Source organism: Aythya fuligula, chromosome 6, assembly GCF_009819795.1.
Source record: "Aythya fuligula isolate bAytFul2 chromosome 6, bAytFul2.pri, whole genome shotgun sequence".
Classification (NCBI taxonomy): Eukaryota; Metazoa; Chordata; class Aves; order Anseriformes; family Anatidae; genus Aythya; species Aythya fuligula.
The window spans coordinates 4,115,707-4,139,868 of record NC_045564.1 but is presented as its reverse complement, the minus strand read 5'-3'; the positions used below and the strand labels follow the sequence as shown (position 1 = coordinate 4,139,868).

The window sequence follows — 24,162 nt, the reverse complement described above, 5'->3', positions numbered from 1 at the left end:
CTTGTTCAATTCTAACAGCTGCAATTATTCCAAAAGTTGTGGGAAAAGTGGGAAAGAATATATGGTCAGTGACTGTGAGGAGAACAGTTAGTTCTCAGTGATATTCAGACAAAAAACATCAAAGATGCTTTTGTCCCATGACATTCCAAAATAAATGTCTCATGAGATCTAGTCTCTAAGCTCTTCTGTCAGAGCTCACCTAACTGTGGAATCCTAGGCTCCAACAGGACTTCAGTTATGTGGGTCCCAGGTTGTCCTGACACGTGCAGGCTGATTTGTACCAAAGTTTCAAGTAGAAAAAAAAATGCTCGAGGGTAGTAAGGGCAGTGGGTAAATGGGAAGCCCTCAGCATAGCATAAGATACAAAGGACAAAGTATAAAAATAAGCAAAGCACAACAAACTGTCTGATAACATGTCCTCTGGCTCATCAGAATTTGAAAACCTGAGAGTTTCCTTCCAAATCAGTCCCCTCTCTGACCCAGGGAAAACTAAATTTTCTGTCCTTGGTGTTCAAGAGGCTATATTTGCTCGCTAGCAAGCACTAACTCCAAATGTGTGTAAAAAGGAGGACAAAGCAACAAAGAGCACTCAAGAGCACCACATTTAATAAATCAGTCTAGGTAAATCCTAATCCAGCTGCGTGCTTTTGACCAGCCTTACCATCACTCTTGCCTCAGAGAGCTTTGCAAAAGGATTAGGCATTTCCTCCTCCCTCCAGCCTACTCAGATGTGTTCTGGTCTGCCCAAATTCACAGTTGGGCAGGTTCATTTCCTGGCTGAGGGAACCTGCCTTATGGGATGTAACATTCTGCAATGACAAAGGCCCTGACTTCTGTACCTTTAGCCCATACTGCTTGGGCCTGCCTCCTCCTTCAAAGCAATCTAATCTCTGTGTTTTATCTTCAAGAAAATATCACTTGTGCATAATATTTTAAACACAGTACTTACCAACAGGGAGGATCTCCCAACAGGAAACAGGAGCAAGCACATCATTATCCCTCTGTTCTTCTTCAGGCTTCCTAGCTCAGCTTGCAAAAAAACAGGCTCCCAGTCAGGCTGCCTCTTCTCTCGGCGTGTGTTTGGTGCAGTTCTCTTCTCCTTTCATTATTAGATAGATACATTAGCAGTGATCTGCTTTTGCATCGAGGTGCCCCAATCCAAGGTAGCACGAATGAGGCACGGGTCCATCTGCTGTCCACAGGCAGTTCGGAGCTGCTCACACCCATGCCCTTTAACAGCATCAAAGGAAAGGCTTCCAGCTTCCAGGCTTCGCACTGCAAACAAAATGATTGTTGTTACAAGACAGAGCACTCAATTTTTTAAGATGCCTGAACATTCATTGCTCAAAAGGTGTATCTAGAGATCTGATCCCGTTCTCAAACTGGACACTTACTAAAGTGAACCCGTGTGTTGGTTATTTAGCATATGTGAGGGAATGCTGTGTCAGTTTATTAAGTCTGTATAACAAGTATGACAACCCAAATCTTTTTGTTCTACTTTACTAAGTAAAACTACAGCCCATGTGAACTTCTCAGCAGTGCACAGCAAGGTGTTGTGCACTAAGGAAGGGAAGATATGAGAATTAAAGGTCAGACTGCATTCTCAGCTATAGCGACATCAGGCCTGGAGAAAGGACCTTGTATTCATTAGGGATATCTCAATTTTACACCAGAGAACACGGTGTGGACTTGGAAAAGTCTATTTTTAGACCTTTTATGTTTAAATCATCAGGTGAAAGACTATGCTGGGAATATCTTTATAAACAAGCTCCAATGCACTCGGAAGCTTTAAGCAATGTAATCAGAATATAAAAAAACTATTAATAGACGATGCTGTGCAAGTTCTTAACTACTTTCACAACAGCCTGGAAACATTCCGTGTGAAAGGGATGAAATTCTGCTTTTAATTGGAAAATGAAGAATTGCCTGCATCTGATCAACACGGAAGTTTTGTGCAAAGGAGGTCACTGATTGCTTTAAAAGTGTATCAAAAGCAGATCCTGAAAAAACCTGGCTGTGCTACAAGCTCACAAAATGCTCTGAGATTGTTTTGTTTGCAGTAACAGGACTTTTAAAGCAGATTGATTAGAGGGTTTGCAAGGTTTCTTGTGCAACTGATAATCCAGATACTTAACCTAAGGAAACAAACCACAACTTTGCATAGATTCAGGTACAAAGATCCAGATTCCTAGTTGTGTAAACTAACCTGACTTCCTTCAAATCCCAGCGTCTCAATCAAATTAGCAAAAGGCTTACTGTGAAGCTACACTGATTAATTTCAGCAATTTGAATTTTCTTGGACTATGCTGGCATGAGTTAGTAAGTTACTAAGATACAGGTGTGACAGAGAAGTTAACGTAGAGATTGTTGTTATATCTCAGAATTTACTCGTGTGGATCCTGAAGTTGCAATGTCAGAGCCCCAGATAACCCAGGATCAGAATGGAAAAGATTCCAAAAAAGACAAAAGCAATGCAGACACCACCTGACCACGCACTCCCCTATCTACCCGTCCTATAACCCAGGCTCTGCTCTGTCTCTGACCAGCTCTGGGTTTGCCGAAAAGCCAGCACAGGTTCAGCTTGCTCTCTTGTGGCCATCCTTAGAGCTACAGCTGTCCTGGCCCTGTTCAGTTCCAACGACTTTCAAGCATCACAAAGGCAAAGTGAATTTGAGTAGTTACCAGTGTCTGCAAGACAGTAGAGAAATGTTTTTCTCCTGTCTAACTCAGCTAGCTATGTAGACGGGTAGAAGTCCTTCTGAGTGCCCTGTCTGTTTAGTGCTTGTGACCCACGTGGACGACAACCCCTACTGTGTCACCTGCCGGGTAGGGAGTGCAGTCCTCCAGGTAGGAAGTAAAATCCCCTGGGCAGGAGGAAACCTGAGGGAAAGCACACATGAAGGCCGCCTTGGCTGCGGCCCAGCTGGCAGCAGCTGGAATCGTTTCCCAGCCAGCACTCCTGCCGTGGAGCAAGGGGAAAGCATTGGTGAAGCTCTCCTGTTTTGTTATTTCTCAAGGCTGCTGTTGGGATAAAATTACCTCCAGCCCCTTTGCCAAAAATTTCCAGGCTCTTGGGAGACTTGGAGCAGCTAACAGCTCATTCCCTGGCCCCAGCTGAGTACTTCCCCTCCTTGTACATGCACACTTGCCTGCCCCCTCTGGGAACTGAATGAGCCTTACAAGTTTACCTCCCCAAAATAGGTTCATGCTAAAAATAGCCCGGAGCACCAGAGGCAGGTGCAGAGCTTTTCCTTTGTTGGGTTTTAAACGAGGCTACTCTTATTGCGGGTAAAACGTGGGTACGTTCAGGAGCAGGGATGCAGTAGGAAGCCACTCATCTTTAAAAGGGCTTCTCAAAAGCACGCTCCGTATCAGCACGCATCCACAACGCGTGGTACAACGTTGGCTGCTGCGCCTCGAGACCATTACTCACTCCTGCATGTACGAACCAACCGATGGAACAACCTCAGCAACATTTCTGATGAATAAACATTAACTGTGTTTATTACCGAGCATGAAAGGGATCAACTTTGACTACCGGGTTACTTAATCACCAACCTTTGTAACAGAACAGCAAGTAACATGCGCCGCCGGCAGGCGGCTGGGAGGTGCTCCGATTAAAGGAATTACTCCACCGGACAGGGAAAGGGATAAAATGAGACCAAAACCAACCAAGCAAGCAAACAAACAAACAAAAACACAACAACACTAATGTCCCTACATCAATTTGCTTAATAAAGCCTTACCTAAGCCCTCCACTATTACTCATTAATAAATATATGCTCTATTTTCCATGAAAATCAGCAGACTTCTGATTTTTTGAGATACACATTTCAGTCACCATGGATCAGAACATAACATTTTTTTCATAGCCAAATAAAATTCTGCCTTAGAATAAATCATTTTCAGAACATTCTTGTCATACTAACTTGGCTCCTTCTCCATTTCTCAGCCTAAATTTATTTATGATATTGAATCGTGACACTATTATTTGTTTTCATCATCCTGCCACTTAAACAACTCTCTGCTTCCCTGATGTATTTGCAAAGACTGATAAAATGGTGCTTATTCAGAAACATCCGCACTTTCATCTGTACTCCTTAAATAATCAAAATAAAGAAAGTAAAGCCAAGAGAATTTTTTTTTTCTGTCTCTTATGATAATGATTCTGTGACTGGGGCTTAATTATCAAGCTTGATGGTCAAATCAAGACTGGGACTTATCACTCAATGCTCATATTCCCAACAGAATCACAAGAAAACAAAATCTACTTTGGCAACAAAGCAAAATTACAGGAGATAGTATATGATGACCACACAGTCTGATGTTTTCTCACATAAATATTATGACAGAAATAAGTCCTGTTGCTGGAGGCATTCACGCTTTAAAGGTGCCATACCAGAACGAGGCCCCAGGTCTGAATTTAGTGAATCATTTTTTTTCTAATAATTGTGTTTGTATTGTTTGAGGCATTTTAAATCTCTTCAAAAACATGTGAGCACAAAATGCCTCCCCATTGACACACTTTGCCAATATTATAAAATCATTTAATACAAGTATTTATTTCAACAGTTGCATTTCTTTTTGGTGGCAATGCTGTAGTGGCATTCCAACCGATCAGCAGTCTAATAAATTGTAAGACTGACTGCATAAAGAGACTGCTGGACTTGCTCATGGGTACACCCGCAGCTATTGTAGCAACAGCTGCTCTAGCCTGACATGGCAGAAATTCATGCAATCCATGCATGGGCTGCAGGTTAGTTTTCCCTTCCCTCTGGGTACCGATCTACTTGTTTTGTGGGTTTCATTCTCCCCATCACAACATTTTGTTCTCCAAGAGAACAATAAGAGAGTCCTATAATGTACCAGTATACCATACACCGGAGCTGGACTCCAGTCACTGATGGCACGAAATTGGAAGAGATCCACTAAATCACTGAACAAACCACCTCTGACAATGCTGTGGCCTTCAGCAACCCTGACACAAGCCATTTAGTGGCTTCCTTCCTGTTTTAGACTGCCAACAAAGCATGAGTTGAGGCCAGAAAAAGGTCTCCAGGGTGAGAGGTAAGGTGGAGATTTTTGTTTTACATGTGCCCAACACGATGAACTTGCCGAACCAATTTTTGTTTGTAAACACTTCAATTGGGGAAAAAAAAAATATACCTTCCCATGTGGTGGTTTCGTTTCGGCTTCCTCTGAGGGCTGCACACCCCGGGCACAAAGCCCCTCGCTGCTTTACTCGCCATGCTGCCAGGGATTTTGGCAGTCTGCCGCCTTCCCTTAGTCCCAGTCTTTGTGACCATTGCCAAACGCTGCAGTTTGGTAGTCCCAAATGATTGGCTCTGCCTCTCATTTGGTGTCCAGACCAGGCACACCGCCGCTGCTCCAATGTTTGATGTGCACCCCAAGCTGGGGGCATTAAATGAACTGGAACAGAGGCGCAAAAGGATGAGGCGCCCAACCGCTACCCTTGGCAACGGGGACAGCTCGTTTAACCAAGGAGACTTCAAAAAAGGACGTCCTGACGCATGTACCAAACTCTGCAGCCCGGGGCCTTTCTTTCTTTTTTTCTTTTCCATTTTTTTCCCTCATTTTTCCCCTTCCCGCCCTCCCTCACACGGCGGCGCTGCCACCACCCCGTTCCCGCCCTAATGGCGGCCGCGCGGCGCATGCGCGAGCAGCCCGGCGTGGAGTGGGGCATGGCGGCGCGGCGGGGTGAGGGGGAGGAGGAGGAGAAGAAGGAGGAAGAGGAGGAAGGCGACGGGGACAGCGCCGGGCTGCGCCCCAGGGACCAGCTGAGCCGCAGGGTGAGCTGAGGGGGGCCGAGGGGCGGCGAGGCGGGTGGTGAAGCCTCTTGGCTGCCGTGGGGAGGAGAGGGGGGACGGTGCTGTCAGGGGGCTGCGTTATCATGCGGTCCCGTCCTATAAACTTCAGGGGTTTTCCACATAATCGCGGCTGAGTTTCTGTCCTATAAACTCCGGGGGGTTTCTGTCATTCCTTAATCGCCTGAGGAGCCGTGAAGGGCTAGCAGAGAAGTTTTGCAGCCTGGAAACTCTCAAGGGTCTGGCACGGTCTGCAGCGAAAGATGGCACCGCTGTTGTGTCTGGTGGGATAATTTTAATACAGTTTTAGGACGGGGGGTAATTTTATTTTCCAATGTATGTATTTATCTTTGTCCGTTTCATTTTGAATCTGGAGAATATCTGTGATTGTAAAGTCTGTTGTAGAGGTTATGCTAAACTTTGGTCTCCAAAAGTTCTTTGATATTTTTGTTGTTAGCTGTTCGCACATTGCTTTGCTCTGGTTTTGTTTTCTTGGGGGTGATCTCTGATCATAAATAGGTAGAGATATTGATCATAAACAGCTAGACGTACTCTGCCTTCCCAGTAATGATTGCTTTGGGGGATAGGGGAAATGCCAATTTCCCCAAGGTAACCCCTTCCCAGAGCACTTATTAGTACTGCTTCACCAGCCTACAGGTTTATTCGTCATTTAAAACTCAAAAGAGGTCTGCAAACTGTAATTCAGTTACCTGGCCCAAAGCATCGCAGTACCTGTCAGGAATAATGGGTAGTTTAATGCCACTTTTTCATTCCTGTGTCCACGTTCACTTCAGCAGTCCATCCAGGGAACAGTGACTGTGTGTTCTTGTAGCTGTCTTTAAAATATGGGTAAGGGTTTTTCCCCACCAGGATTATAACACAATAGTTTATTTTTAATAATTAAATTGGATTATGTTTTTTACTTTTCAGATTAAAGAGCAGAAAGTTATAATTGATGAGCTTTCTAATTTGAAGAAGAACAGGGTAAGTACTTACAGATTTGCATTTGGCTATTTGTATAGTGTAATACAGTGTGGCATTGAGGTATTTTTCTTAATGCTTTATCTAAGTTATGATGTTTGAGTTGACCAGAAGATGTCATTAAATATTCTTGCTTCTTGTGTTTATATGTTTTAAAATAAAATATGATCCCATAAGCATGAGGAAGAGAGAAATGCAAAATGGGAGTGGGCTGACCATGAAATGTTTTTTGAAATGTACATGAGAGCGTTGCTGTCAGCAGGGTAAAAGTAACCCTTCTGACCTAAAAGTGAAGGATATTTCAGTGAACCTGCATCAATTTCTGCTGAGGTGTGGTTGCTTGAGTTTGTTACTTTCCCTTAATGCAGTTTGTTTTTGTTTTACAGAAAGTTTATAAGCAGCAACCCAACAGTAACATATTCTTCCTTGCAGACCGAACAGAAACACTGTCTCAATGCAAAAGTAAGTTTGCAGAGTAAAAGGTAATCCAGCAGTTAACTGTTTAAAAGATCTCTGTGTAGCTTTTAAAATTTCCGTGTAGCTTTTGAAATTTATACATTAAAATGAAAAACTGGCAGCTGCATGTTAAATGAGAAGTACGCTTCAGGGGTGCTTATTTCTCTGGGTTGGATAAATGTGAAAATGTTTCTGCTTGATATGCATACGATACAAAAGCAAGTGCTTTTGGAAGGAGAACATCTGCTCCTGCAGAGGAGTCGCTATTATTTGTGCCCTTTGTGAATCTGTGTGCACTTGGTGCCATTTTTTTCTTTAAAAAAAAAATCCCCAAAATTCCATGGAATGAATATAAATTAAATAATGACAAACTGAACTGCAAGCTAGGCTAGAAAATTTCAGCTGTGTAAAATATTGGATATGTGGAATCAGGAAAGCAGAATAATGGAGGATAAATAGAGCCGATGGTTGAACAGGTTAAAAATGTATAAATAGACTTCTTGGAATGAAAAACCGCTAAATTAATTCACTTCTTTTGATTGGATTTACAGCATTAACACTTTAACAGTTCACTTATTATGAACTTGTAAATCCTATTGATTATGTAGGCAATAGCTGGCCATTTCTTCAATTCTTAAACTTCCGGTGTGGCTTCCATTGAGGAGGGGAAAAATCATAAACTTTGTATAATTGAAGACAAACAGGCTACAGTGAACTAACTGTGTTATATCAGTATTATAGACCTTTTGTTTCAGAGTTTTGTGTTCATCTATTTAACTGAACAAGTGGCTGAAGTTACTCATTTCTTAGATATGCTCTTAAACTTGCTTACTTCTAAACTGACTGAAACTAATTATTTGTGTATTTTTATCACACAGTTGTATTAGATGAATTAAAGAAGGCACATCAGGAGATGGAAAATTCAGAGAAGACTAAAATCAAGAAGTAGCCGGTCTGAATTCGGTCGCGATGTGTGGTATTTGTTGTGTTGTTACCTTGCCTAGCCAGCACACTGTTCATGGTTCCTTTAATGAAGACATGCGCCACTGTCTGAGAAGAAGAGGACCAGACAGTAGCCAACAGTTGATAAAAACTGCGTCTGATCTGTCATATGAGTGTCTGTTTTCTGGCCATGTACTTCACTTGAGGGGAGTACTGACTCCTCAGCCTCTGGAAGATGCCAATAACAGCATTTTCCTTTGGAATGGAGAAATTTTCAATGGACTGCCTGTAGGAGATACAGAAAATGACACTGCAGTTATGTTTCGTCATCTTGAATTATGCAGTAATGAAGCTGACGTTTTGTCGCTCCTCTCATCACTTCGGGGTCCATGGTCTTTTATTTATTATCAGGCTTCTAAGCACAGTTTATGGTTTGGTAGAGATTATTTCGGTCGTCGTAGTTTGCTTTGGCAATTCAGTAATAAGATTGATGGGGCTTTCTGTCTCACATCTGTAAGTGTTTATTCTGAATCTGGTAACCCATATCAAGAAGTCCCAGCATCTGGAATTTTCAAAATTGATCTCAAAGCTTGGGCAACAACTAAATCTTTGTCTTTAACAGTCTTTCCATGGAAGTACAGCTCCTCAGAGAAAACAGTAGAAGAAATATTCATTAATGTTCTGGACCAAGTTTCAAAAGACTTACCAAGTCACATACCTCTTGTGATGAATGAATCAAAACTATGTCTCAGAGCACCGGTTATCCCCTTAAATAAAACAATTTCTGAAGCCTCAGACGAATGTGCAAGCACTAATATTAGTGACATTACCCCTGTGGTTTCTGTTGACACTCTTCAAGGATTTCTTGCAAAGGAACACAGGAAAAAATTAGTCCATCAGTTTATTGATGTTTTAAATGAAGCAGTGAAGAGGCGGGTTTTATTACTCTGTAGAAATGAACTGGAAACAAGAGAAGTTCAAAGCCTTTCTCATGGGAAAGCCCACGTTGCAGTGCTCTTTTCTGGTGGTGTTGATTCTATGGTTCTTGCAGCCCTTGCTGATCGCCACGTTCCTGTGGAGGAACCAATTGATCTTCTCAACGTAGCTTTCATGATGAAAGAACAAGCTAAGCAAAAGGGTACTACTAAAAAACGCAGCAACCAGGAAATAAGGCTTGATTTGCATAGCTGTCAAGAAAGCTGTAAAGAGAAGGATGCTAAAACTGCTGGTCATTTGTCTTGCTTTGATGTCCCTGACAGACTCACTGGTACGGCAGGACTGAAAGAATTAGAAGCCCTTAACCCCTCAAGAATCTGGAACTTTGTGGAAATTAACGTTACGCTAGAGGAATTGAAAGAGATGAGACAACAACGCATTAATCACTTGATTTATCCACTGGATACAGTCTTGGATGACAGCATCGGCTGTGCAATTTGGTTTGCTTCCAGAGGGGAGGGGTCTGTTAGTAAACAAGGAGAAATAAAACCATATAAAAGTCCTGCAAAGGTACTGATTTTTTATTTTATTTTATTTTATTTTTCTTTCTTACACTTGATTTTTGACTGTGAAAATAGTTCCGCTGCAGAAATTAGCAGCAGTTTTTAATACTCATGACGCTTCTGAAATTCAGTGGCTGCATGCAGGATAGTTCTGGACTGATAATCTTTTTATAATTCTGGAATTAAAAACTGTTCAGTTCCTTTGTCCTGTAATGTGTGTAGCTGTTCAGTAAGCTTGAATAAGCAACAGTGACTAGGAAAAAATAACACCCAGCACCTCTCGTGCTCAATGTCTTAATTCAGTAGTAGAGAAGTGTTATTCAATCCAACTGAATAGCTTAATAAATTTAGAGAGAAATTTTAATTAAATTGAAGTGATACTGTTTTGTGCCAGCACCTAGAAGTTGTAAAATTACTAGCTGCTCCTTTAGACAAATGTACATGATGAAACAGACACTAATAATGACAGAAAAGATGACTACTTTGAATCTTTTATAATTACAGTCTGATTGAATGACTGTTCAAAATACAAAATACATTAATTCCTTCCCCCATCCCTACCCAATTTCCTGATGCTTTATATTCAGAACAATTCAAAAACATAGAAGCTGTTGGAGTGATGCTATGATGTGCTTAAAAACTACCACTTGTAGATCACTAATTATTTAGCTGACTGCTCTGCTCAAGTCTGTGCATCTCAGATTTGCAAAATATAAAATCACAGCAGGTCCAGAATATGTTGAAATGAGGTGTGAGTTTCCAAACCCGAGTGACAATCTCATTCTCCTATCAGTGGCTACTGCGTGCAGGTAAATGTGGTTGCTAACTAGCTAGTGGCACGTTAGTAGTACGCTGAAAGAAATGGTTAGTCATGACTGGTTATTCTACAGTGAGCTGCTGTTGAAGGCACAGTAGAAGATCAGGTAGAGTAGTGTTGAGGACATTTTTACGTGCATATCACTGAGTAGACAGGACAACAACATTTTTATGTGGTGTAATGTGGTTATTAACCCAGTAGCTGGGAAATTAGTATCATCTTGGTGTACATTCATGTAACTATTTAAAGTGACATAGCACCATCTATGGCAATGAAGTTTTTAAAGGCTGGTGCTTAGCAGGTGCTGATTATTGTAACAGAAACTGACATTCTTCCAAGATACCCGTTTCTGACACACAGTACTTCAGTTTCTTCTGCTTCCTTGAGTATAAATGTGTGTACTTCTTAGGTCTGATCACGAACCTGTTAAAGTTACCAAGTGGCTTTACTGGTAAGCTGTGTAAATAGATAAGGAACATGCCATCACTATAGTAATACATACAGAAGATACATATTAAAGTTCCTTTCCTTATCATGTTGTACTTAAGCATTTAAGGTCTGTTACGTATTATTAGCTTGCACAGACGCCAAGAAAAATTTCTTTTATTCTGTTCTCTTAGGTTGTGCTTACAGGCATTGGAGCAGATGAACAACTTGCTGGGTATTCTCGACATCGTGTTTGCTTCAAAAAATACGGCTTAGAAGGTCTAAATAAAGAACTTGAAATGGAATTAGGACGCATTTCTTCTAGAAATCTTGGTAGAGATGACAGAATTATTGGTGATCATGGAAAAGAAGCCAGGTAGTATTGTTTTAACGTGAAGCAAAACTGGATTTGCTGGTTAGATTCTGGTTTTATCAGTCTGAGAGAAAGCTCAGTTTGAAAGTTGTGTGCACTTTTTTTGTCTCTTAATTCTGTTTCATTTGTGTTCATGCTGCTAATAACATTTGTGGTTAGCTATGAATGCCTGGAACTCAGAAGGCTGTGAGAATGTAGTGTGTAAATGTTTTTGTTTTCAAGTTACAGCATAGCTTCCTGTAGTATTTTAACACTTTAATGTTTATCTTCAAGTGTTGCTTTAAAACTTATCTTTTACCTTCATAGTGTTTTTCTGATATATTTTTTTCTTTTCCCTTGGTATAAAACTAGCATTTCTAAGCTCAAGCAAAGAGCAAGAACAAGCATCAGTTTTGAGAACTTCAGGGCTCCTGTGTTTAAATCCTTCTTCCTCTCACACAGTATACCTGCTTTGGAGACTTGGCACCAACGTTTAAGGTGTATCTATAATTTGCTATGTATGTCTTTGTCTTTAGGTTTCCTTTTCTTGATGAAGATGTTGTTTCATTCCTCAATTCACTGCCTATCTCAGAAAAAGCAGACTTGACTTTACCTCGAGGAATCGGTGAGAAATTGATTCTGCGCCTTGTAGCCAAGGAGCTTGGTCTTAAAGCCTCAGCTGTTCTGCCAAAAAGGGCTGTACAGTTTGGATCTCGGATTGCAAAACTGGAGAGCAACAGTGAAAAAGCATCTGACACCTGCAGCCGACTGAAATTACTTTCAGTAGATGAATTATAAAGCTGCATCCAAAATGTTGTATTTATCCTAAATGTACATTCAGTAAAACTTTGTATTTGTTTGGTTTTTTTTTGAATGTTTGGCCTTTTTTTTTTACACACTCTGACTTTACAGTCATCCAACTAATACAAATAGATGCATACTTGTAGAATCTCATTATGACTGCATCTATAGGGGAGAACGAAATAGTGGTCTCTACAGAAGGTGGTCTTTAAGGTCCCTTCCCCTACCTTTCTAGGATTTTATTTGTAGAGCATTCCTAACCCTTACTTTACAGGGCCCAGTGATTGAGGAACCTTTTTTACTAACTGCCCTTTCTACACGTGAGAGAATAGATTGCTAGGCTCACCCTTTCTGTATCTTTTGTTATTTTCAGTGTCTATCATACCTCTTCAGCTTCACTTCTCACTCACAGAAGGTATGATTTTTTATATGCAATTTGAATTATTTATATAAATTATATATTATACTGTTAAATTATTAGATGATATGTATTGTAATTACATCTTTTTACAAATTATCAAGTAAGCATAAGCAATGGAGGTACTTTCACTTACATTTAGGTTTAATAGAAAATGTACTTCCTTGTTATTGTTTTGATACCTAGAACTCTCAGACACTTGTAGAACAGCAACGACAGCAACTGGAATAACTGTGGTGATACCACACAGCATTTATTTCTCCAACAGGTGATCTTCAACAACAGAAAGCAAATGTGTAACAGCTTTGAAATGGTTTCCGCTTAACCATTTCTGGTCACATTTACCTTAAGTTATATCTTAACTTGCCAACTGTAGTATCTTCCTTAGTTTTGGCACCTTGATGGAGTCTTCTTCAACTTGGTTTGAAATATCAGTTCCAAGGGGAGCTCTAGAAAATAACAAAGTAGTATATTTGATAGAAGTAATTAAGATAACAGTATTGCTGCAGTAAGATGGTGGTGCTGTATCACTTAGATGTGCAGATTCACAGACCTTATCTGCGTTGCAAAGTTACTCATCAGTTTCTATCTCCTTCCACTTTCACTGAGTACAGTGAATAAGTGAAGAAATAGACTGTGAATAATTGAGTACTTACTTGGGTTCGAAGCGGATGCCCTCTGTGCTGTTTAAAACACCAAGTCCTGCACGTAACCTTTCAATGCCATTCCTAAGCAAGAAAGTAATTATGTAAAAATGTATGTGTAGTGTATGTGGTTCAGTCACCATAGAGGGACATTCTTACTGTCAAATTCTAAAGAACATTACAGAAAAATACAAAGAAAACCAGTCCTTACCATGCAATCATAACACCATTATCAGTGCAGAGTCTTGGAGGAGGAGATAGAAAAGCAAAACTGTTTGCATTTGCCAGAGCTTGCAGGCCTTTTCTGATATACTGATTACTTGCAACTCCTCCTGATACAACCTGACAGCAATTTTAAAAAGGAAAAAAAAAAGCTTTAATTCAAAAGTAACTACTGATAGCATTCTAAGTAGCATTATATTTAAAAAGGAAAAAAAAAAAAAAAAAAAAAGATAGTTTTGAAGACAGCAATAAATAATAGAACAGCTACCTAGTACTGGTTAGCACTAGATCAAAGCATGTGGCCTGAGTTGTTATAGGTTAGGTGGTAAAACAAAATAAGTAAAAACAAACAAAAACCTTGTAGCATAAGACCAAGTATAAAAGATGTCATATGAATATCTGAAATGAGTATTACTTTAATCCTAGTGTTTTAAGGGAATTTAATACATACTGTCAGTCTTCCTCACCCATCCAGATTACAATTTTTGTCAACGGAGAAAGTGTAACAAGGCAACTGCATCTTCAAGTTATGTTATCATAAGTAGAAAATGCAACATGCTCCGTAACATAAATAAGAAACTCAAGTATACCCACCAAAGTTGCATGTTTTGGTGATAAGATGCCATTTTTTATGCAGAAAAGCATAGCTCGATATGTCCGCTGGATAATATGAATGGCTACTACATGCTGTACGGCAGCGGCGATATCCTTAACACAAGACAGGAGCTCGCCTTCTTGAATACCTATAGAAATGTATGATCAAAGGGGTTTTCCTGAGTACAGCTCATCAAGCACACGGTTCATATCTGACTTTAAAAATACCTTCTTCTTTTTCTTTTTGTATAATGGTTTTATTGATGAGGTTCTGAAGTCCAGAAAAAGAAAAATCACAGTTACGGTATTGTTGCATGGGAAGCCTGAACGTGTACTGTTGCCGGTTTCCAGTTTGAGCCAAGTGTTCTATTGCCTTCCCCCCAGCCATGCTGTGGCATTCGGGGTGCTTTATTAAAGAGAGTCTTCTTGCTACCTGAGGAGATAACAAACAGAATCAATATAGGGAGCTAAATTAATACTTCTGCGTATGTAACCGCGTAACTGTTTTGCGGTCAATAGAGTGAAATCAGACACCACAAAATCCAATGTTATTAAGATAAAATTATGAACAGGGCACTATATGGACAAAATATAATGGCACATGGATGTTTTTGCTAGAGTAATTAGAAATGCAATACTATAATAATTTGGGCAAACACGAGGACCTTCCAATTTTGCAGGAAGCATTAATTAGCCAAGTTTTATGCTGTAGGAAACACACATTGACTGCTAAATATCAATATATTTATCAATATTGGATATATTCTCTATTAAAAATAGAGAAATAGAATGTTAGGTAAAGCTCTTATCACACTGTATTACTGTCTTCAGGCTGATCCTAATAGTGTGATTGAGCAGTGTAGCTGCAATAAAAACAGGTAAATTCACTTACGTATGGAAACATTACCTTATCCAACATGTCACCTGGTGCTATATCTATTGACTGTCCAAGCAGAAGGAAATCTGAAACTCCTTGTGCTACTGCCAAGATACAGTGGCCTCCAGAGAGTAAAAGAACTAAGAAAGGAAACTCCACTTGATTAGTCAGCCTAATGGTAAGTGCGTGAGCCTCCATGTGATGGATGGGTATGAAGGGCTTCTGGTACTTGTTCACCAGTTTCAAGCTGTAGTCCAGTCCCACCTCCAGGCTTAGCGCAAGTCCTGGTTTCACTGTAGTCGCGATAGCAGTAAGTTCATTTACAGAAACTCCACTGACACTAAGTGCTTCCTTCACCACTTGCTCGATGTTTTCCCTGTGGAGTTGCTGTGCCACATGAGGAATTATTCCACCTGTTCTAGTTAAAAACAAGTATTTGGAATATATTTGTATTTCATAACTAAAAACATATTTTTATGTGATTTTATAACACCTTGATCTTGCCAGATCCTGCCTGTTCCTTAGGACATTTGAGAATGCCTTGTTTAGCCTAAAGAACATCTATGCACTGAAGAGAGTGTAATCATCATTGGGAGGTCAAAAAACATAACTTTCCCTTTTTTGGTATACATTTCTTTTAAATATACTTCAGTGCTGTTCCAAAGCAATGTCTGTAACTTAACGTTCACAGTCCTTCGTTCATCAGTTGAGGTACTTAGTAACTAATGCCTATTTTTGATTAATTTTCCCTTAAAACATACATATGGCAGTTTTAGTAGTAGTAGTAATTGAATGTTTAATCAAGTAAGATGAGTAATCTGTCTCAATAAAAAAAAAAAAACAAAAAACACGCTTGTTAAATGCACAGCATTTCTTTCCTCATACTTGCTATTATCTAAAGCAGTATGTGTTGGAGCCCAAAAGATAGGGGCTCCTATCCAAAGAAAATGGGCTCCTTTCCAAAGAAAGTTGACACTCACGTCAACTTTTCTGAAGAATACTTTTATATAGATGATATTACATGGAAGTGTAACAATAAAATCACTAGTGAGCAGTATATTTAGCCACAACTACAGTATTGTAAGAAAGCCCCGTGAGCCATATATTCTTACTTCAGATGGACTTCCCTTTGACATTGCAGCGCTTCTCCCAGCACATTGCCAGCTTCATCCACGACTGCAGCACCCGTATCGTCACAGCTCGTTTCTATTCCCAACACAAGTTTGGGGCGATGCAATTTGCCACAGGGAGTAGAGCGGCTTCGCAGCCCCCCAGCCGGGCTGCACCTGGCTGTTCGCAAAAGGCTCCTGGCAATGCTCTTCATGGCTCAACATTTATCACGTTACGTCTAGGAAAGGATTGTAAAATTTATTACTACTGAAGGGTTCTCAAGCAAGTACTCCTACAGATTTAAAATTCGCGTGCTGATTTTTAGGTAAAATATACCAGTAGTATGTATTTCTCTGAAAGTCAGGATTTTAAAGCATGCGTGGCTGTAAAGACATGCTATAACTTTCAAAGTTATGCACTTTGAACGTTAACCAGTAAACCACGGGTGGCTTTTAAGACCTTAGGAAGAAATATTTTCTTAATAAGCCTTACCCGCGACCTTAAAAGCCTCCAGCCAGCGCCGGCCTGTGGGCCGCCATGACAGGGCGGGGCGGCGGGCGGAGCCGCGGGCGGAGCCGCCGCCATTTTGGGGCCGGCCGGAGGCGGCACCATCTTGGGGCTGGGCGGGCCGCCCTCATCCCAGCCCCCAGGGGGCAGGCGGCCGGGGGAGGGCAGCTCGCACATTTTAAATCAAAATTAAAATTAAAGCGGCGAAGCCGCGGTTCCTATTTCTGTCCCACCTGCACTTTTACCACTAACCGCCACCAGCCGCCGTCACGCTGCGTTGATAACCCAGTCCGTGTCCTCAGGTCGTGGGCACTTTTGCACAAAACAGGGATTTTCAGTGACATTTCTGAGGGGCTAGTGTAATGCGGTGATGGATGTTATTTTAAAAATAGCCAGTTACCACTTTTTTGCACAAATAAGACATTTTTTACTTCCAATGACATTTTTTTTTTTAAACAACATATTTATCACACATTGCCAGAACATTCTCTTAGCAAGAAAAGAAATACACCACTGAGCTTTTTTTGTCCTCCCCCTCACTGGCTGTCATTGCAACCAAAATGTAAATCAAGTCTTAAATAGTCTTCTGTCAAATCTTGAGTCGCTTCTGTCTGGAAGCCACATGGTATACTTAAAAATTTATCCTTTTTTTTTTTGCTAGGATACAGAAATAAGCGCTTAGAGCTCAGCTGTACCTCCTTCATTCTAGTTCCAGAGTTGATTATATACAAGATTACTCAATACTACACGGTACCCCTAAAATGCAGTATTCCTGCACGTTTCCAAGACATGCAAATTATTTATATCCTTTTCTGCAAAAGCATACTGTTAGGCCATGTAATCTGTCAATTCACCTATTTCTAGTTCCACTTCTATTCTAACTTACAATTTACAGTTTCTCTTCATATTCTGATATTGTTCTATAGTGAAGCTCCTTCTCCTGTAACAACAGCAACCCTTTCCCCCACTGTTACAGGTCTCTCGGCTACTGAAAAATAATCCATCAGTCAAGTATCAGAGAAAGCAGTCAAAAAGCTACACCTTAAAAGACATTTCAGTTTCTCAGGATGTCCCATTTACACATTGACAAATCAACGTTCTGGTAAGCAAAATGAAATAAATGCAAGAGTGACAATTTGCAAAAGCATACATAAACCGAGCTACCAAGCTGATGTAGAAATCCCCTGAGCTGACAGTTAAGGACTTTCTTCGGTCTTTGTGACAAAAATCACAAGAGCAGATAAGGCATGAATTATACCACCATTTTATACCACCTGTCACAGTATTTACTGTGAGACAAACTTCCACAATGCAGTAACAAACACACCCATCTACAATCCATACAGCAGTAACCAGCTACTTTTAACTATCCTGCAACGGTAGCCCCACCAGTCCTTTCAATGGAAAAATTCTGGATTTATTTAGTAGATTATCACTTGTGTCATGGCTGATTGGGCATCTGTGAAACATCACTCTCCATTTCAGCATTTATTCATAGCTTCCTTACTTGCATCAGCCAGACTTACATACAGTCTTTAGTGTTGATTATGCTTTAGAGCTAGGCCTGCCCAGTTCTTCACAGAAATCTTTCTTCTTGACGTTTCCATTTCACATTTCGGTATTTGAAGGCATCTTCTTATAAACCCAACTTTCACACCAGACAATGCTTTAGGAAGTAGTAATTGTACCTCAGATGTAAATGCATCTCTCATCGAATACAATTAGACGAACGGCACAGTAGACTACTTGTTTCCTTTGCCCAAGAAGCAGTAGCCATGTCAGGGTCGGTCAGCATCACACCTTCTGCTTAGTATTTATTGATGCCAAAGATTCGAACACCATGCAACTGCGGCAGCTTGGGGATAAGCACTGTCAGAAGAGAGGTGGTGTTGAGAATAAAGTGTGTTGGATCGTACTTTGTGTAGAAACTTGCCAGAAAGTACCTGCAGGAGAAAAGGGAACAAGCTTAGCTGATGGCACCCTTATCGACAAATACACCAACAAAGCCTGTTTGAAAAAGGTGCTCCAGTAATCAGATACATTTTACTAGCTAGCAATGGATATATTCCTGTATCTCACCTTGGGTTCTAGAACGCCATAGAATAATATTATGGACTAAGTATCTTCTTTCAATTATTCTCAAGGTGCTAGAAAGCAACTCTCAAGTAGAATTTTCCTCCAGCATTTCTCCCCACCCCTGAAGTTAGAGCGTCTGAATTTGTAATACAGACTTTACATGGTGTAAGAGCTGTTACCAAAACTATGTGCATTTCAGCTACCCTTGCAAACTCAGTGACAAACCATTCGACATTCTTCAGTGCAAAACTCAGTTCTGCTAAGCACATCTGTGAGCAGGATGATCTTAAAATGTCTGGTTTGCATTTCCAACACAATTTGCTTTAAAGCTAGTCCACAGCCTGTTCAACTGGAAAAGTGAGGGAATGTGCCTCAGAACCCAATTCATTACGTACTTTTTTTACACATTGAACCAATAATTTCATCTTATTTTTTTTGCAAAAACTAGTCATGGCAGTGGGGTTATCACATTTGGGTTTGTTTGTTTGCTCTTCCAGCAAATGGGAGACGTTTATTCAGCTTCTTACACATTCTTGGTGCGTGAAGAGAACCATATACGAGTGTTAGGAATACAAAATTCTCACTGTCGAGCAGGAAGCTATCTTTGAAGAAAGAGAGGATTATCTGAGCAGTTATAAGTACTTTTTTCATACTCTAACCTTTGTGAAACAACTTTCTGTACACAACACCATATCTTCCCTCACGCCTCCCGCAACCCTGCCAAGCCAGTGGACAACTTCCTTATAGGAAAAACAGACAAACTTTTTAGGACTGGATATAAAATACGTATCTGATTTCTTTCAGTTATGCAACCGTACTTTTGTCAACAGAGACAGGTGCTGTAGAGTTTCCAATCAGTCTATTTACATAACCAGTGTACACAAGACAATCTGAACAAGGCACAACTGACATGCAGTACCATGGGCCTCATTCAGTGCACACTGCCACTTAGGGAAGTTATGAGGGCATAACTCACAAGATCCAAAATGGTTAATAAAAGCTGTAAAGTAATGTATATGCATTAAAGGCAAGTAGTTTAGCTTTTCAGTATCTGTGACTTCAAAATCTCTGAAAGAACTTTGAGGGTTAATAGTAAGTTTTCCTCACAAGCTTTCTAATTTTGTAAACAGTTATTAATGGGATGGGTTTTAAAATTTCAACTTCAGTACATGAATTAGTACTGAAAGCTGCAGGAAGGAAGACTGTTGATAATATAGTCTTTAAATACATATTCCCTACATCTTTGATGTAGATACGAACAAGCAAAGAAAGAGAGAATATGCTTTAAAATGTAAATTGCAGCTCATTTCATCAAAGCTTTTGAAACCAGGGTTTTATGACTCAAATCATCATAATGTAGTTTAGAACTCACAGAATTATAGGAGAGATTGTGAAGAATTTTCTTGAAGATGTGAATTGTACTCCATAATCCAGTTGTTCCCAGTGTGTTAGTAGCCTAGCTTTCCCCTGATCAGGTGTTTCAAAAGGAGTTCCCTTTACTGCATGCAAGAAGACGTACATGCCCTGAGGGGGGGGAAAAAAACGAATACAGTGGCACTTTTATCTGTGTTATATAATTGCTACATTGTTCAATGCATTGTGGAAAAGAAAAAAGAAAAAAAGGCTAAATGAATTCTCACCCAGGAGAGCAGCTAACCTGAAATAACAAATCAGTTAGTGGCGAACAAAAGGAAAAGACTAGAAATGATTTGCCCAAAGTTACACAGTCAGTGGCGGATTCAGAATTAAAGCTGAGGTCTGTGACATGCAATCCAGTGCCTCGTCTTCTACATCAGATGGCAAAGATGGAATGACATCAACAGAATTGAAACAAGTACTGTAAAAAGTTTAGGGCTATCAATGTATATTACTGCTTCCCTAACAGTCTTAAATTGAGTTACAAGGTAGAGTCTACACAAAGTAAAAATCTCTGTGAATGTTGGCAATATTACAAGAACTTCTGAAAGTTTTCGCAATCCCCCTCTAGCTTCAAGTACTTTGAAGCTAACTACCAGCAATCTGTTGAATGCCATCTGTCCATCTCTGCTACTTCTCCTGAGCCACACTGGATTGTTCTTTTTCATTATATGATGGAAGGATGCCACGGCTACTTGGTTCTAAAAGATAAATTTGAGTCCCTTCATTTGGCATAGGAGAGTCCAGTTTCAACAAATGAACAAACTTTCCAATTTTAACAAACATTTGTCTTCTATCAAAAACAGCATGCCAACTCCAAGCAAGAGTCTCTGCCAGAAAATAAAGACTCCAATTTTCTTTCTTTCAGGTGCATTTATTTTTTATGCACCCAGAGAAATAATTATAGAAAGATTTATACAGAAAAATCACATTTTTCTGACTTCTTGTAAAGGAGGTGAGAGCTGAGCAAGTCACTTCATGTCTTCTTACGCTTTTTTTGAAACAGCCTCCTAACCAGAGGCCTAGTACCACAAAAGAACCAGTTTGCGTAATATTCATGATGTTCAAAGTATCTCAGTTTTAATAAGCAAAAGGCGTTTTTTGGACATCCAAATGCTTACTGCACATTTTATTTTGCACCGATACTTACACAAAGGACCGCCAAAATTGCTTTTAAGGTCAGGTGAGAGTTCTCCTCTAGCAGAAATCTTTATCAAAGCATCTAAGGATTTGTTTCAATAACAATAAATAATAACAACACAAAACTGCCATGTAAACGCTAAAATATCCAAACTACGGTTTATACTCATCTTCTGTGTTCCACTAGAAAACTACTTGCCAGTGCACACTCTCATCCCTGTTGTCATTATACCGAGTTGAATTAATTTAGTAAGGTATTTGGGAAATATTTAGTAATTTTTGCTTCTGTTAGTATCTTCCTAAGTCAGGCACGTCTGATATTGTCAAAGATAAAGAACGGAATGTTCTACTAATGCTTACAACCTGCTATCATTAAACCTTTTTTTTTATTTTATTTTATTTTTAAAAGGCTCAAGGAAAAATAAAAACAATTCTACAGGATTACAGAGGATATTACCTAACCTCAGTCTCAAGTTGAACTATCGTTTTCCTAAATAAGGAGGAAGATATCTTTTTGTCAAGACTTCTTTGCTAGCCTTTGAAAGCTGTGTTAGCAAATCTCAAGTACAATATGAATTGTTGCATTACAGCCTTCTTTTCTCTAAGCTTGGCAGGACCAATATATGCATTTGCATTATTTAAATAGTTATAACAGCATTATTATCATCCTGGGGAGAGAAGGCAGAAAGATTTTCAAGGTTTTCAGCTTCCAAATGCTTTTGCATACAGAAGTCATCCTTCAAATCACAATCCACTGAGTAACAAATCAGTTTCGATGGGTCAATGCGGTGCAGTTTTTCCCACCGCTTTCAAATATAATTTTTTTAATGTCATGTATAGTTACAGTGTTGTGTGCTGAAGTCATCTAGCTTGACCAGAAACCAAAACAAAAAAAGAACACGAATGCTTCTGCTCAAGGAACAAGCATCATCTGAAGTACTGAAATCAAACATTTTAGGACATGAACACATTTATGCAGAAACATTAATTGAAAATATTTTTAATACATTACATTTACAGTTCTTAGATCTGTTTAGTACATAAGAAATATCTCATAACTTTTCTGCTTCGACCCAAAGCAATCCTCTTCCCAAAATGTGCCAACCCATTTAATAGCAGATATGTCATGTAGAGAAAGTGTTTTGGCTAGATGGATTTTATTACCCATACAGTCAGGCTTTTTTCCTCTTCAACTGCTTCTAAAAATACATGTGAACAACTTTTTAAATTGTCTTACAGGAGAGGGTACTCACCAGATTGTGAATCACATTTGTTAAAGTCCATGCAACAGGGACACTAAAGAAAGGAATGCTGAGCAAGACAATGTGAAGCATGCCAACTCCGAGTGCGTATGTCAGCCACATTCCACGACTGTTCATCACCCGCGTGTTTGGATTTACCTCGCTGTGGGCAACTCCTACGTTCATTTTAACTCTGTAAAACAGAACTGTTTGAAGAGTGAGACTGCTGTATTATAGAGTTACCCAACAGATATATATATATGCAGGCTGAGAATTAGGAAAAAGACCGTTTTAAATAAGTAGGTCTGGAAGGAACATGGTGCCTAAGTTGAGATGTACCTCGAGATCTTCAGGTATGTTTTATAAAGAAGTCACTACAAAGAGGCTGCTGGAAGCTGTTAAAAAAATGTGCACACGCACAGAAAACCCACACCACCAGGCCTGCCACAACAGGGACGTTTAAAAAAACAAAACAGAGTAAGCTGTGCTGTTAGAAGCTCAAGGTGCAAACCTATAGCGACACTGATCTTTGTAATTTTTATCTAAATTCCTTTCTCCTGCCACTACAATATCCACAGTTCTGTCCTACTTCCCACAGCAAGTGATTGTCCCCCTCCTCTCACTCGTGTTAAGGCTATGCAGGAAATTTGCATTTACCAAGTGCCTGGCAACCGAGTGCTAGGAAGACTGAATAAGGGTTAATGTAGGCCTGCTCTTTTGCAGCCAAGTGCAGATTTCAGATTTCCCTCCTCCCTCGGGCAGTTTTCTGCAGATTTTGGAACTCTTACCTTGACATTTTTGTCTGGCTGAGATCAGACATACACAGGCACAGCACAATTTTGTGATCCTGGTTACTTTGGGAAACTGACACAAGTTAATGGAGGAGACCCTCCTGGCCTGGCATACTAAAGTTTCTAATAATTATTAAAAAAAAAAAAAGTTGCTGCATACTTCATGCTCACATGACTTGTAAGACAATATACCTGGAAGACTGTATTTATTTATGGGACCGTGATGGAGAGCTGTTAACTTCCTTCTAAATCAGCATACAAAAGAGTTGTTTAACTGGCAGAAATAATTTGCGTTTTTTAGGAAGTTTGTTTCTTGTCCTTGTTTAGGACAGTAAAGCCCTGTAGGAGCTGTGATATCGCAGCAAAACACGCTGTGATATGTACAACATGCACATTAGCAGAGGTGGAAAAATAAAAATAGATGCGACAAACCTGCAATTGAACTGGGACAACGCTGGTTTTAACCAGCACTTGTTGCACGCTATTTCCAAACGGGCATGTGTTGAGATTTACAACATAAGGTTGCCACCACCTTGCTAGGACAAAGCATCATCGGTTTGTGAGCACGCAGACAGAAATTAGGAGATTTTGACAGCGTTTTTTCCTTCACGTTTCTCGTTTAGCCGCCCCCGGGCAGCGCCGAGCCGCTGCAGCCGCAGGGCCGGAGCCCGGCACCGCCACAGCCGGGGGCAGGGCGCGGAGCAGGTGCGGGGCCGCCGGCGAGGCGGGGCGGCCATGGGACAACACAGCCACCGCCGAGCCCTCCTGTGGGGGACAAAAGGGCAGCTCCACGCCGCACACAGCCCCTCCTGCCAGCACCAGCCCCCCGGCGTGAGGCGCTGCGGCTCCGAGCCCACACACAGCCCCTCAGCCCCCACACACCCCCAGTCCCCACACACACCCCCAGCCCAGCCGCCCCCCGTCCCCCCCTCAGCTCACCTCAGCTCACCACAGGGGCGCTGGGGGAGCTCGGAGCAGGGCAATGCCGGCCGGGCCGCCCCCGGCAGCGCTGAGGGGAGGGGAGGGA

At 40.6% G+C, this 24,162-nt stretch overlaps 4 protein-coding genes across 6 annotated transcripts; 2 read left to right on the top strand and 2 right to left on the bottom strand.

The window, feature by feature from the left end:
• Positions 1–5,654: 5,654 nt before the first annotated feature.
• Positions 5,655–8,223, top strand: ASDURF (ASNSD1 upstream reading frame). The gene is made up of 4 exons (XM_032189960.1): positions 5,655–5,810; positions 6,756–6,809; positions 7,193–7,268; positions 8,141–8,223. Exons 1-4 carry the CDS (start codon positions 5,655–5,657, stop codon positions 8,209–8,211), a joined length of 357 nt encoding a protein of 118 aa, XP_032045851.1. The 3' UTR covers positions 8,212–8,223.
• On the top strand, positions 8,218–12,174 carry ASNSD1 (asparagine synthetase domain containing 1). Its single transcript, XM_032190207.1, has 3 exons — positions 8,218–9,710; positions 11,141–11,322; positions 11,835–12,174. The coding sequence occupies exons 1-3, from the start codon at positions 8,232–8,234 to the stop codon at positions 12,094–12,096; spliced, it is 1,923 nt and encodes a 640-aa protein (XP_032046098.1). The 5' UTR covers positions 8,218–8,231; the 3' UTR covers positions 12,097–12,174.
• Positions 12,175–12,751: 577 nt separating this feature from the next.
• Positions 12,752–16,512, bottom strand: OSGEPL1 (O-sialoglycoprotein endopeptidase like 1). Of its 2 annotated transcripts, none has more exons than XM_032190205.1 (8): positions 16,457–16,512; positions 15,967–16,202; positions 14,870–15,272; positions 14,206–14,410; positions 13,978–14,126; positions 13,373–13,503; positions 13,174–13,245; positions 12,752–12,966 (listed from the first exon to the last, which is right to left on the bottom strand). In XM_032190205.1, the coding sequence occupies exons 2-8, from the start codon at positions 16,176–16,178 to the stop codon at positions 12,876–12,878; spliced, it is 1,263 nt and encodes a 420-aa protein (XP_032046096.1). In that variant the 5' UTR covers positions 16,179–16,202; positions 16,457–16,512; the 3' UTR covers positions 12,752–12,875. The 2 variants fall into 2 exon arrangements, with proteins under 2 accessions (XP_032046096.1, XP_032046097.1); XM_032190206.1 differs by having other exon boundaries at positions 14,885–15,272.
• A 478-nt stretch (positions 16,513–16,990) lies between these two features.
• On the bottom strand, positions 16,991–24,158 carry ORMDL1 (ORMDL sphingolipid biosynthesis regulator 1). Of its 2 annotated transcripts, none has more exons than XM_032190113.1 (4): positions 24,075–24,158; positions 22,357–22,550; positions 19,920–20,071; positions 16,991–18,414 (listed from the first exon to the last, which is right to left on the bottom strand). In XM_032190113.1, the coding sequence occupies exons 2-4, from the start codon at positions 22,528–22,530 to the stop codon at positions 18,279–18,281; spliced, it is 462 nt and encodes a 153-aa protein (XP_032046004.1). In that variant the 5' UTR covers positions 22,531–22,550; positions 24,075–24,158; the 3' UTR covers positions 16,991–18,278. The 2 variants fall into 2 exon arrangements, with proteins under 2 accessions (XP_032046004.1, XP_032046003.1); XM_032190112.1 differs by having other exon boundaries at positions 24,085–24,158.
• Between the last annotated feature and the right edge of the window lie 4 nt (positions 24,159–24,162).

What these genes read in the sequence shown, in the direction of transcription:
- ASNSD1 (XM_032190207.1), top strand. Translation starts at nt 8,232, where the DNA reads ATGTGTGGTATTTGTTGTGTTGTTACCTTGCCTAGCCAGCACACTGTT. An exon ending in CATATAAAAGTCCTGCAAAG is followed by an intron (nt 9,711 to 11,140) that starts GTACTGATTTTT and finishes CTGTTCTCTTAG; the next exon opens with GTTGTGCTTACAGGCATTGG. An exon ending in GATCATGGAAAAGAAGCCAG is followed by an intron (nt 11,323 to 11,834) that starts GTAGTATTGTTT and finishes CTTTGTCTTTAG; the next exon opens with GTTTCCTTTTCTTGATGAAG.
- OSGEPL1 (XM_032190205.1), bottom strand. Translation starts at nt 16,178, where the DNA reads ATGAAGAGCATTGCCAGGAGCCTTTTGCGAACAGCCAGGTGCAGCCCG. An exon ending in AATGGTGTTATGATTGCATG is followed by an intron (nt 13,246 to 13,372) that starts GTAAGGACTGGT and finishes TTTCTTGCTTAG; the next exon opens with GAATGGCATTGAAAGGTTAC. An exon ending in GGCATCCGCTTCGAACCCAA is followed by an intron (nt 12,967 to 13,173) that starts GTAAGTACTCAA and finishes GTTATTTTCTAG; the next exon opens with AGCTCCCCTTGGAACTGATA.
- ASDURF (XM_032189960.1), top strand. Translation starts at nt 5,655, where the DNA reads ATGGCGGCCGCGCGGCGCATGCGCGAGCAGCCCGGCGTGGAGTGGGGC. An exon ending in GGGACCAGCTGAGCCGCAGG is followed by an intron (nt 5,811 to 6,755) that starts GTGAGCTGAGGG and finishes TTTACTTTTCAG; the next exon opens with ATTAAAGAGCAGAAAGTTAT. An exon ending in CTAATTTGAAGAAGAACAGG is followed by an intron (nt 6,810 to 7,192) that starts GTAAGTACTTAC and finishes TTTGTTTTACAG; the next exon opens with AAAGTTTATAAGCAGCAACC.
- ORMDL1 (XM_032190113.1), bottom strand. Translation starts at nt 22,530, where the DNA reads ATGAACGTAGGAGTTGCCCACAGCGAGGTAAATCCAAACACGCGGGTG. An exon ending in CAAATGTGATTCACAATCTG is followed by an intron (nt 20,072 to 22,356) that starts GTGAGTACCCTC and finishes CCCCCCCCTCAG; the next exon opens with GGCATGTACGTCTTCTTGCA. An exon ending in ACAATCTCTCCTATAATTCT is followed by an intron (nt 18,415 to 19,919) that starts GTGAGTTCTAAA and finishes TTTCTCCTGCAG; the next exon opens with GTACTTTCTGGCAAGTTTCT.